This window comes from Marmota flaviventris, chromosome 1 (assembly GCF_047511675.1).
Source record: "Marmota flaviventris isolate mMarFla1 chromosome 1, mMarFla1.hap1, whole genome shotgun sequence".
NCBI classification, from domain to species: domain Eukaryota; kingdom Metazoa; phylum Chordata; class Mammalia; order Rodentia; family Sciuridae; genus Marmota; species Marmota flaviventris.
Window position 1 is genome coordinate 210,550,293 of NC_092498.1, and position 13,424 is coordinate 210,563,716.

The 13,424-nt window shown below is 47.4% G+C and overlaps 1 protein-coding gene across 1 annotated transcript; it reads left to right on the plus strand.

The window, feature by feature from the left end:
• The first annotated feature begins 10,468 nt into the window (after nucleotides 1-10,468).
• Nucleotides 10,469-12,457, plus strand: Gadd45gip1 (GADD45G interacting protein 1). Its single transcript, XM_027955162.2, has 2 exons — nucleotides 10,469-10,836; nucleotides 12,090-12,457. Exons 1-2 carry the CDS (start codon nucleotides 10,487-10,489, stop codon nucleotides 12,409-12,411), a joined length of 672 nt encoding a protein of 223 aa, XP_027810963.1. The 5' UTR covers nucleotides 10,469-10,486; the 3' UTR covers nucleotides 12,412-12,457.
• The last annotated feature ends 967 nt before the right edge of the window (nucleotides 12,458-13,424 follow it).

The window sequence follows — 13,424 nt, forward strand, 5'->3', positions numbered from 1 at the left end:
GACCGCGATGGGGCGCGCTCGCCCTCTGGCGGCGGTTTCCGGGACTGCGCGGCTGCTGCGCGGAGGACACCTGCCTCTCTGGTGAACCACCTGCAGGAGCGCGGGCGGCCCCCACTCAGCCCGGCTGGATCCAACCTCCCTCCTCTCCCCGAACCCGTCCTTCCATGTCCTGTAGATCCAGTCAGCTGCAGGTCGGTTCTGGCAGAGGCTGATTTCACATTTTGGACTCCCTGTGCCACCCCAACCCGGGCTGACACCACAGAACGAGGGTCCGTATCAGAAACCAGCCAGATCCTCCCGCTTCTCACTCCTACCTCGTCCCCTCACCTGGATGCGGCTCCCATCACCTCCCACCTGGATGGGCACATTCACTACCTGTGTCCCAGTTCCCGCCATCACCCCTCCCAGTCTATTCCCCTCACTAACGGAAAGAGGGCGCCAGTGAGCACCTGAGTGGGGTCTCAATCTTCCTGGGTTCAGAACCTTCCATGGCTCCCATCTCCCTCCTGACTCAAGTCAAAGTCCTCCCCCAGGCCCATCAGGCCCTGTATAATGTGCGCTCGTCTTTCCACCATCGACTTCCCACATTCCCCTCCCCCTTCTCACCCCCTCAGCCACCCAGCTCGTGCCTGCTTTCCCAATTCCTCAGGTATGATCCCACGATCCTACGCAGCTATAGACACCAACTTCCACGGCGACAGGTTCTGCATCCAAGGATTCAGCCAACCACGGAGGGTGCACTCTACTAGATATGTCTGGATTTCATTTCTTGTCATTATCCCCTAAACAAGCTGGGACAACTATTGGCATAGCACATACATGGCATTAGGCACCATAAGTCACCTAGAGATGACAGAAGCCTCTACGAGGGTGTGCATGGGTTCTGTGCATTTTATACACAAGACTTGAGTGTCCCCAGGTTTTTGTACCCACAGGAGTCCTGGAACCAAGTCCCCACAGGTACCAAAGAATGACTGCAGAAAACTGAAGAAGCTCTAAGTTTCCGCCTGGAAATACACCCACCAAAATTAAGTAAAACTAAGTTCCTAGCAGGGTGTCCATTATGCTGACATTTTAGAGGAGAAAAAAAGGGAATTAAAATGTGTATATTGCTTATTGAAAAGAATAGCAGGGTCTTCCTGCTGAGGAGGGGCATGGGATGAGGAAGGTTCACTTTAGACTCTGAAATTTATTTTAGGGCTGAGGGTGTAGCTCAGCAGTAGAGGACTGCACACGTGAGGCCCTGGGTTCAATTCCCAGAACTGCCTGATCTGTCAGCAAGGTTCCCCAGGACCCTCCCTTTCCCCACCTTCTTTACTCCCTGATGACAGACATTAATTTTCTCTCCATTCTGGGGGCTGGAGTCTAAGATCTAGTGTTGGCAGGGTTGGTTTCTTCTCAGGACTTCTTTTCTTAGCTAGTAGATGGCCACCTTCTCCCTGTGTGTCTGTGTCCAAATTCCCTCTTCCTAGGTGGACACCAGTTATGTTGGATTCTGGTCCACTTCAATGACTTCATTCTAATTTAAGTACATCTTTAAAGGCCCTATTTCTGAGATCCGGGGGCTTAGTGCTGTAACATGTCAATGGGAGCACGATCCAACCTCAAATCCACAAGTACTGGTTCACATCACAACATGGGGTGAGGCTGGACCACATGCCACATGAAAGGATGTGACATGCTAGGTCACATAGTAGATGGTTCCATTTATACAAATCTCCAGAGAGGGCAAATGGAAAGGAAATGTGTGTTTTTCAGGATTAGGGGGGAGAATGACTGTTTAAGGGGTGCTGAGTTTCCTTTGGGGTGATGAAAAGTGTTGGAAGTTGTAGCCCTGGTGGCTGTGTGACACTGTGAAAGTATTCGAAAGCTGTGGTCGACTTGTGTGTGTGGTGTTGGGGATCAAACCTGCTGCCTCTCACACACGAGGCAAGTGCTATACCACTGAATGACATCACCAGCCCTTTCCCTCTATTTTAATTATTTCTGTGTTCTGCCCACAATGACCAGAGCTTGTTTGGAGCCAGGGGTGCTGCTCTACTTCATTTCCTATATCTTCAAAGGTCAAATGAGAAGTGACTTTGAGTCAAATGTGAATAATGAGAAAGAGCCCACCACTGGGCACGGTGGTGCCTGTCATCCCTGCAGCTCTGGAGGCTGTGGCAGGAGGATCTCAAGTTCAAAGCCAGCCTCAACTAAAGTGAGATGCTAAGCAACTCAGTGAGACCCTGTCCCTAAATAAAATACAAAATAGGGCTGGGATGTGGCTCAGTGGTCGAGTGCCCCTGAGTTCAATCCCTAGTACCCACCTCAAAAAAAAAAAAGAAGAAGAAGAAGGAGCCCTCCATGTATACACCTCGGGGAGAAATGTTCTAGGCAGGGTCATAGAAAAGGTAAGGAGTGCAAAGGCCCTGAGGCAGGGCTGGTAGGAGGCCATGTGCTCCTCTACCTCCTAATAAGTCTTCCTGATTTTACATGTTAACTCAATGTCTTTTCTGCTCAACAACCAGAGGAGAATCAGAAATCAGACCCATCATTCCTCAGCTCCAAGACCTTCCAGGGCTCCCTGTTGTCCTTTGAATAAAACCCAAGGCCTGCTGGTCACGGTGGCACACATCTGTAATCCCAGCAACTGGGGAGGCTAAGACAGGAGGATCTCAAGTTCAAAGCCAGCCTCAGCAAAAGCGAAGTGCTAAGCAACTCAGTGAAACCCTGTCTTTAAATAAAACACAAAAAAGAGCTGGGATGTGGCTCATTGGTGAGTTCCTCTGAGTTCAATCCAAAAAAATCCAAGGCCCTTACTATGACCCCCAAGGCCTGCGTGGCTGCCCCTGCCCACCACTCACTGCTGCGTCTCCTGCCTCACTCCCTTCCTTCACTGGCCCTTAGACACACTGGCCATCTGTCCCCCCTAGCAAACCCAGGGGAAAGACTTGGATGTTTTGAACATGCACCTCAGGGAAACTTACCCCTGGGGACACAGGACACAGGAAGGGACACAGGAAGGCCCACCGTAGCACTGCTCCTGCAATCAGGAAAAATTAAAAACAAATGTCCAAACAGCCCAACGGAATAACTGTAGTTTATTTGTGCCACGAACAATACAAAGCAGAGCTTTTTACAAAGTATTTCCACAGGAGGATCTCGGGGGAGAAAACGAATCCCACCCGAGGACCAGGCAAGGACGGTGTTTCCCAAACAGGCCTCAACGATGTGTCCTGCTCTGCACACGACATGCCACGACAGGTCTCTGTGGCCTGCCCTTGCGCCTGGATGTGTGTCAGCCTTCGTTACTAATCAATAAAGATCTGAGGTGATCAGTTTATAAAGAGGAAAGGTCTATTTTGGTGGCCGGGGGCTCCAGTCCCTGTCAGTTGGCCTCCCACGGTGGGAGCAGGTGGGCAGCCAGGCTGCTCTCCTCGGGGCTACTGAGAAGTGAAGACAGGAAGAGACTAGGCTCCCACATCCCTGAGGGCACCGCACAGCGACCCAAGGTGACCCCTCTTAAAGGGTGCACCTCTCCTCCCCAGTAGTGCCCTGGGCTGGGGACCAAGCTGTCAATAAATGCGCCTTTGAGGGAAATTCCAGATGTAAACGGCAGCACTGGGTGACCCTCCAGCTCAAGTCTGTGCTGTTCTTGTGTTTGTGAGGTCCTGGGGGTTAACCCAGGGCCACTCTACCACCGGAGCTACATTCTTCGTCTTTTCAAATTCTATTTTGAGGCAGGGTCTCCTTAGGATGCCCAGCCTGGTCTCAAACTTGCAATCCTCCTGCCTCAGCCTCCTGAGTTGCCTGGATTCCAGGTGAGTGCCATTGCACCCAGCTTAGGCAACCTTTGTGACTGGTTTGACCCACAGACTGCAACGGAAGGGATTCTGTGTGATTTCTGACACTCAGTCATAAAAACGCCATGCACTTCAGTCTGATTTGCTTGGGACTCAGCCTCCAAGCATCGAGGAAGTCCCAGCTGGCCCATTCAGAGAGTCTACTGTGCAGATGTGCCAGCCAATAGCCCAGCTGAGGCCTCAGCCAGCATCAGCCTGGAGACATAAATGAATGAAGATGACTCCTGATATTCTGGCCACCAGGTGTCAAATTGCTATTCTTCCATTCCAGGCCTGTAATCTCAGCCACTTGGGAGGTAGAGGCAGGAGGATCACAAGTTTGAGGCCAGCCTGGGCAATTCAGCAAGACCCTGTCTCAAAATAATAATAAAAAAAAATTAAGCCCAGGTGCAGTAGTGCACACCTGGAATCCCAACAGCTCGAGAGGCTGAGACAGGAGGATTTCAAGTTGAAAGCCAGCCTCAGCAATGGCGAGGCACTAAGCGACTTAGTGAGACCCTGTTTCTAAATAAAATACAAAATAGAGCTGGGGGTGTGGCTCAGTCATTAAGTGCCCCCGAGTTCAATCTTTGGTGCCCCCCCCAAAAAAAAAAGAAAAGAAAGGAAGGAAGGAAGGAAGAAATTAAAAGGGCTGGGGACGTAGCTCAGTGGTACAAAGCCCTGCCTTCAATGCCCAGCATGGGGAGTGTGTGTGTAAAACAGTTAATTTTATGTGTATTTTCCCACAAATTTTTTTAAAAAGACACAACTTTTGGGCTGGGGCTGTAGCTCAGTGGCAGAGCGCTTGACGAACATGTATGAGGCATTGGGTTTGAGCCTCAGCACCACATAAAATAAATAATTAAATAAAGACATGCTGTCCATCTACAACTACAAAAAAATTTTTTTTAAATACAGAACTTTTATTTATTTTTAAATATATTTTTTAGTTGTTGATGACCTTTATTTTATTTGCTTATTTATATGTGGTGCTGGGGATTAACCCAGTGCCTCATCCGTATGAAGCAAGAGCTCTAGCGCTGACTTACAACTCCAGCCCAATAACACACCTTTTAAATTAAAAAAGTTTTCCACACCGGGCACGGTGGCACACGTCTGTAATCCTAGCAGCTCAGGAGGCTGAGGCAGGAGGATTTCGAGTTCAAAGCCAGCCTCAGCAACTTAGCGAGGCACTAAGCAACTCAGTGAGACCCTGTCTCTAATAAAATATTTTTTAAAAGGCTGGGGATGTGGCTTGGTGGTTAAGAACCCCTGGGCTCAATCGCTGGTACAAAAAATTTCTTTCTACAAATCATTCTTTCTATAGTTGTAAATCTAGAACTAGATAGATAAACAGATAAAACTCACTTGGTTGAAGACCATCATCTCATTGATTTCCTGAATCAATAAGGTGTTCGGTGACCCTCAAAGTGGGTATCTTGGAGATATGGGGATCTCTATGGACACATGGAAGGCAGGAGGTTAAGTAAGGAAGATAAGTTGCAAACTACAGCACACTGGATACCCTTTATGTAAATTGTTAAAAATAAATATACATTGTATACTATTACCAAAGAGCTACATCCAGAGCAGGCAAGGCTGGTCTTGGAAGAATAAACTAATTTCAAAAAAACTTACTGTTGCCAAGAGCAAGGAGGGAAAGAGGTGGCATTGAAGGAGACTTTAATAGTATCAGTCAAGTTTCATTCAAAAGAATTTCCTTTTTAAAAATATATATGCAAGCCTGGGGTTGTAGCCCAGTGGCAAAGCGTTTGCCTAATATGCGTGAGGCACTGAGTTCGATTCTCAGCACCACATATAAATAACTAAAATAAAGGTCCATTGACAGCTTAAAAAAATACACACACACACACACACACACACACACACACACACACACACATGCATGCACCTATGGAGCAGGCCTGAAATCCCAGTGGCTCAGGAGGCTGAGGCAGGAGGATCACAAGTTCAAGGCCACCCTCATCAACTTAGCTAGGCTCTAAGCAACTTAGCAAGACCCTGTCTCAAAATAAAAAGTAAAAAGGGCTGGGAATGTGGCTCCGTGGTTAGGCACCCCTGAGTTCAATCCCTGGCACCAAAAGATAGATTCCTGCATACAGAGGGGAGAGTGGCAGATGGCTCAGTGGTAGTCACTTGCCTAGCATGTAGAGGCCCTGGGTTCCATCCCCAGCAGTGCAAAAGGGGGAAAAAAAGAACCAAGTGTTACTCTGTTAAATCTGGCCAATGATATAAATGGCTACTCTCCTGTCTTTGTCAAGTGATTCATTAACACCATCAATTAGGACGTTATGAAGCCACTCTCCAGGACACCCTTAGAGCTGCACCGTGCAATTAGGTGACCGTGGAGAGTACACTTTGGTTTTTCTTTTTCCTCCCGCAGTGCTGGGATGGAGCCCAGGGCATCACTCATACTAGGTGAGGGCCCAACCAATGAACTGCATCCCCAGCCCTTGTTCTTGTTTTGTTTGGAATTGTGGTAAAAAACAGGCATTTACCATTTTAGTCCATTTTCCATGTGCAGCTTCGTGGCGGGGAGCATGCTGTTGGGAGGCTGTCACCACCTCCATCTTGCTAAACCGAATCTCTCCCTGTTAGACACTGACTTCTCTTTCCTTCTCCTATTTTATTTATTTATTTTTATTTAGCTCAGTGGCTGGGCAAGGGCTCTACCACCCAGCAACATCCATCCCAGCCCTCCTCCCCCACTTTTTTTTTTTGTTGTTGTTATGTTGAGATAAGATCTTGGTATGTTTTTCCAGGCTGGCCTTGAACTTGAGATCCTCCCACCTCAGCCTTCATGGTCTCTGGGATTCCAAGCATGGGCCACCATTCCTTCTTCTATTTTAAATAAACATTTACATATTTAAATTGGAGTCAAGGGTTCAGGGAATTAGGGGATGGGAGACAGGTGGGATTGATACTTATTGTCATTTTAATTTTATCTATCTTAATTTTATCTATCTATTTATCTACCTATCTATTTATTTTATTTTGAGACAGGGTCTCACTAAGTTGTCCAGACTGGCCATAAGGATGTGCCCCTCACTGAGCTACACCCAGCGGCTGTTTTTATTTTTTAAATTGTGAGATATGAGTCTACAGAAAAGTGTACAACACACGTATATCAAGTGATAGACAACTTAATGATTATTATTCAGGAATCACTATAACCCAAGTCAGGAAATAACGGTGAATGTCGCCCAGATAAAGAAAAGCAAACAGAACTGGAATGATCAGCTAAGAGGCATGTTACCAAACAAACCCCTTGTCATAGATGTCTCTCATCCTGCCAGAGGTGCCCCCACCCTGAAGTCAGAACAAACGCTACCTTGCTTTTCTTCACGGGTTACTCCTGAAGGTGTGCACACCCATAAACACCAGGACTTTTCAACTGTAAATGAAAATTGGGACCATTTATATGATTTTACAAAATGGAAAAAAAATTTTGAAAACCTGTGTCTAGATAAAAATTTAAAATATAAAAAAGGGGGGGCTGGAGCTGGGGCTCAATGGTTAAGCACCCCTGAGTTCAATCCCTAGTACCAAAAAAAAAAAAAAGACACTGGGGTGTTGAACTATGACACAAGAAAGGAACACTGACTCCAATTTTAGATCAAATTAAAGCTAGCTTGTATTGTGTACACAAAAGCTGGCCAGCGACTGTCTCACCTGAAACTTGGGCCAGAGAACAGCCCCCAGCTCTCCAGAAAAAAGGTTTTAAAGCACAAAAAGCTGCAAAGGGGGGCGTCTTGAGAACTTACAGCTAACAAGATTTTGACAAGCATAATACAAAGGCAGACAGCAGGTAAACGATCTACATGGCATGCTATTTGAAGGTATGGAGTAAATTCAGATCCCAACATCAGAATTTATGAGGCGCTGCTGAGGTTTCAGAGAGGGTTGTTATCTGGTCAGGGGAGTGAGAATTTATGAGGAGCCACTAAGAGTTTAGAGAGAGTTGTTATCTGGTCAAGGAGACCCAGGCATGGGTGAATTCAAGGCACAGGCAGGAATTTCAAACAAGTTTAGAAATTTCAGTAATTACAGTAAAATAGAAATTAACTTTTCATAACTTTGTCAGGATGAGATGGCTCCCAATCTTAAGATGGAATTAAGCTGGGTTCATCAGGGGATGGAGCCCCTGATCTTGCACAAGGTAGGCAAGCACTCTATCACTGAGCTACAATCCCAGACCTTTTCATTTTCAGAGAGGGTCTTGCTAGGTTTCCCAGGCTAGTCTTGAATTTTTGATCCTTTGAGCGTATGTATGTGTGCCACTTCACCCGGCTCTTGAGTACAATTCAGTGGCATTAAATACATTCAATTGGTGTGCAATCATCATCTTTATCAATTTACAGAACTTTTTCATCACACCAAACAAAAATTCTTCACTCATTAAGCAATAATTTCCCCAGCCACCTCCTCAGGTCCTGAGGACCTCGATCTACCTTCTGTCCCCATGAAGTCGGCTACTCTAGTAACCTCAGAAAGGTGGAATCACACAATGTTTATCCTTTTGTGACTAGCCTGTTTCACTTAGCATAATGTTCATCCATGGAACTTGCACATGCTAGGCAAGTGCTGTACTGCTAGGCCCCACCCTTAGCCCTTTTTATTTTTTTATTTTGAGACAGGGTCTCACTAAGTTGTCCAGACTGGCCTTGAACTTGTGATCCTCCTGCCTCAGCTTTGGGAGTAGCTGGGGTTTTAAAGGAGTGCCACTGCACCTGACTTCATTCCTTTTTAATGCTGAAAAAAATATATATTTTTAAAGATAGTATTTGCTTTCGACATCTTAATCAAACATTTTAAACATTTTTCACCATAAAACGTTGGATTACACTGGAGATGTAGCTCAGTGGTATAGCATGTGCTTAGCACATATGAGGACCTGGGTTCAATTTCCAGCATCAGAAAACAAAAAATAAACAATTAAATAATTCTAATAAAATAAAAAATAAATCAGGCATGGTGACCTGTCTATAATAGCCCCAGTTACAGGAAATGCCAAGGTAGGGAGAATGCATTGAGTTCAAGAGTTTCAAACCATCCTAAACAACACAGTGAGATTCCTTTGCAAACAAACAAAAATATATTTGCACATGCTGGGTGCCGGGAATGCACGCCTGTAATACCAGCAGTTTGGGAAGCTTAGGAAGGAGGATCATGAGTTCACAGCCAGCCTCAGCAATGGTAAGGCACTAAGCAACTCATTGAGATCCTGTTTCTAATTAAAATACAAAAAAAGGGCTGGGGATGTGGCTCAGTGGGTAAGTGCCCTTGGTTTCAATCCCTGGTATAAAAAAAAAAAAAATCAAATTTTAAAAAGTAAAATGGAGCAGGAATAAATACTTAATGCCATCAACAGCATTTAAGGAAGTGTTCAACATTTAAATGTTCTACTCTAACATAAAACAGAATTTAAATATTCAATTTAAAGTATAAAGCAGGGCTGGGGATGTAGCTCAAGCGCCAGCGCGCTCGCTTGGCATGCGTGCGGCCCTGGTTCGATCCTCAGCACCACATACAAACAAAGATGTTGTGTCCGCCGAGAACTAAAAAATAAATATTAAAATTCTCTCTCTCTCTCTTAAAATAAAAATAAAGTATAAAGCAAAATGTATTTAGGTCTTAGTATTGATTTTTTTTTTTTAATTTATTTTTATTTTTTGTAGGGGGACTGGGGATTGAACTCAGGGACACTCAACACCAGTCCTATTTTGTATTTTATTGAGAGACGGGGTCTCGCTGAGTTGCTAAGTGCCTCACCCTTGCTGGGGCTGGCTTTGATCCTCCTGTCTCAAGCCTCCAGAGCCCCTGGGATTACAGGCATGCACTATCATGCCCAGCTTTAATATTGAAATATTTATGTTTCAAGTAAGTATATATATGATTGTGGTTTTTTTTTTTTTTTAATTCACTTTTTAGTGTAGTTGGATACAATACCTTTATTTTACTTATTTATTTTTATGTGATGCTGAGGATCGAACCCAGGGCCTCGCCCGTGCTAGGCGAGCCACAACCCCAGCCCATAAATGATTGTTTAAAATAAAAATTAGGGGCTGGGGTTGTAGCTCAGTGGTAAAGCGCTTGCCTTGCGTGTGTGAGGCACTGGGTTTGATCCTTAGCACCACAAAAAAAATAAAGATACTGTGTTTTCATCTATAACTAAATAAATATTTTTTTAAAAAAAATTAAAAATAAAATAAAAAATTAGGTATTGTGCACAAGTGAGAATACGTAACAATGAATCCCACCATTATGTACAACTATAATGTACCGATTTTTTTGAAATACTGGTAAAATATAAGTAAAAATTAGGGCTGGAGGGTGTAGCTCGGTGATAGAGCGCTTGCCTAGCTTGCACATGATCCTGCATCCCTTCCCAGAAAAAAAAAAAAAAATGAAAATAGGTTTTAAAATAAAAAATTAAATGCTATTTTAAATATGTAAGACCAAGTGTCACTTTAATAAATATCTGTTTAAATAAAGCTTAAAGCTATACTTGGAGACGTATAAAACATTCACACACACACACAGAAGGGTCGCCCTCTGGCCCTGCCCGGGCTCCAACACACCTCGCGCTCAGGCAGTGCCGTGGTCAGCCCGGCTGTTCGCGAGGACCCCACACAAGCAAGATGGCGGCGCCCTGGCGGCAGACGCGCAGCCTGTTTGGGATGTCGGTGACCCTGGGCCCGGGCTCCCGTAGCTACCGGGCGCCGCCGCCCCCGCGCCGCTCTTCGGGTCCCTGGTGGCCAGACCCAGAGCACCCGCTGACCCCGCGCTGGCAGCTGGGGCCGCGCTACGCAGCCAAACAATTCGCACGACATGGCGCTGCCTCTGGTGTAGCCCCCGGTTCACTGTGGCCGTCTCCAGAACAGCTGCGCGAGCTGGAGGCCGAGGAGCAAGAATGGTACCCAAGCTTGGCAACCATGCAGGAGTCGCTGCGGGTGAAGCAGTTGGCTGAGGAGCAGAAGCGTCAGGCCAGGTGCGTGTGTGCAGGAAGGCTCGGGGCTGCCCTCAGTGGCCCGCCGTTTGGTGGGTAAACTGGGCACGCTCGGTAGGGGGCGTGGACTTAAGCGCATGCTCAAGTAACAGCAAAACTCATCTGCAGATGTTTACTGAGCCTTACTATGTCAATGACCTGTCCTAGGCGCTAAGGACATAGCAGGGAACAAAACAGACAAGATAGTTTTAGATGGCAACAAAAGACCGTTAGGAAGATAAACAGGGTGGGTTGCATTCTAGAGGACGACTTCGGTTTTGGAAACCTGGGGTGCCTCTGAGAAGGTGATGTTTAAGCAGAGCCCTGGGTGATCAGGCAGTATGGAGCGATTTCAGGTAGAGAAGCAACTGGTGCAAAGGTCCTGAGATGGAATCGTGTTTTAAGGAATAGCCAGGAGCCCACTGTAGCTAGAAAAGAATGGGAAGTGAGGTTGTGACCTCAACTCCAGACCTGGAACCCAGAAGTCGGATTTGGAAGCCGATCTGAAGGATTAGATTTTAGGGAAGAATGGAGGTGCGATTGGGTGCATCTGGTTGATGCTACTTCCTGGGGGAGGGGCCTGGTCAAGTGTGTTCCTGGTGTTTAATCTTCTTGTCCTTCCAACAGCCTTAGAGGAGAACATCACTCATTTTAGAGATGAGGAAACAGGCTTGGGAAAGTTAGATGTCCAATCACATTGGCAGTCAATGGTGCAGCTAGGTCTCCAGTATCTCTGCCCCTCCCCCTAGATAACTCTGGCTCCGGAGTTAATTCTTCAGTTTCACTTTTCTAATTCTTGAAATGGGGCTATCATGGGTATCTACAAATTCACAGGACAGGATGGAAACGTCCAATGTTTCTTGCCTTCACTCCTGTGCCTTAGAATTGGACCTGGCATACAGTAGGTACTCAATGAAGTCTGGAATGGAGGAGTGAAGTTATCTATGGGAATGGCACTTGGATGGCTCAGTAGACAGCTCAATGAAATGTTGGGCTGACTTGGCATCAACCCCTGGGGATTTTTGGAGCTTGGCCCACCCTTGTGCTCAAGTTCACACGCAAGTTACACAGACCTTCATGTCTGTTTCTTCACTTGTCAAGTACTTTTCCCGACAGTTAATGGCAACGAATAGTCTTCTCATGTTTTTCATCACAGTGGAGTTGGGAGAGGCAGGTGGTGGGCAGAGGCCTGGTGTGTGGGGGGGTCTGCTCTGGCAGTGTCCCTGCCCTCATTGCCCTCCCTCCTTCCCCTGCAGGGAGCAGCACATTGCAGAATGCATGGCCAAGATGCCACAGATGATTGAGAACTGGCGACAGCAGCAGCGGGAACGCTGGGAGAAGGTGCAGGCAGACAAGGAGAGGAGGGCCCGACTGCAGGCTGAGGCCCAAGAGCGCCTGGGCTACCACGTGGACCCAAGAAGCACCCGCTTCCAGGAGCTGCTACAGGACCTAGAGAAGCAGCAGCGCAAGCGCCTCAAGGAAGAAAAACAAAGACAGAAGAAGGAGGCGAGAGCTGCTGCATTGGCTTCTGCTGCAGCAGCACAGGACACAGTAGCCTCTGGGGCCCCCAGCTCCTGAGCTGTCTTCCCAATAAAGCCTGCTGCCTGACAGATCCACCTCAAAAGGCTGTGTCCTCTCTCAAATTGCCTCCCTGGGTTCCCTGGTTTCTTCCCTGAAACCTGGGACTAGGGATTCCCACAACTGGCTCTGTTCATACTGGGATGATAGACCACTAACAGGGGGGCTTCAGAGGAAAAGAAAGGGAGACTTGATGGGCAAATAATGGAGGAGCAGATGGCAGCAGAGAAGAAGGCTTCTGTTTACCAACATTAATCTCCAGTAATTAGCCAATTACCAGGGGGGAAGTGCAGCCAAAACAGAGTGCCATGATGATGGTGGGGGGCAGGGAGAAGCAGCCATTCCAAGGCTGAGCTGGGGCCAGGGCCCAAGGCCTGGGAATGAGACAGCTTCAAGGGGGAGGAGACACTGGGGCCCCATCTGCAGGAGCTCACAGGCCCCTCTCCCCCTTGTTGGCATTTCTGCATCTCCTGTGCCCAGCTAGCTTCCAGACCCAGGCAAGCTGGCCTGGGAGGCCCCAGCAGGCAAGGACCATTGTTAGGGCTGGTTTTTAAAACTTTATTCACTTCAAAACCTTTATCAGAGACACGGTTCTGTTCTGAGGTTGGGGTGGCCTTGGCCTCCAGGGCTGTTAGCTCTTCTGCAGGCTGGAGGCCAAGGCCAGACTGGGAAGGGGGCCTCGGGCCTCTCGGGGCTCACCCCAGATGGAAAGATTTAGGCCACTCCAATGGAGGATCAAAGTTTGGGGCTCCAGCTTCCCCTCATCCTGGAAGAGGGAGGGGTGGGAGGGTCCTCAGGGGCGCTTCGGGGGATGGGGAAGCAAGCAGCCGCCTCTCCATCTGGCTGCAGGGAGCTGGGACAGAGGCCAAGAGGGGCCCATCTGTCGCCTCCTGGTCCTGCCAGCAACTTTTGAGCAGGCTGGGCAGAAAAGGAGGATGGGGGACAGCTGTCTGGCCTGGGTCTTCTTAGGATGGGAATGAGGGCCACTTTAGGAGGGTGGGAAGCTAGGCTTT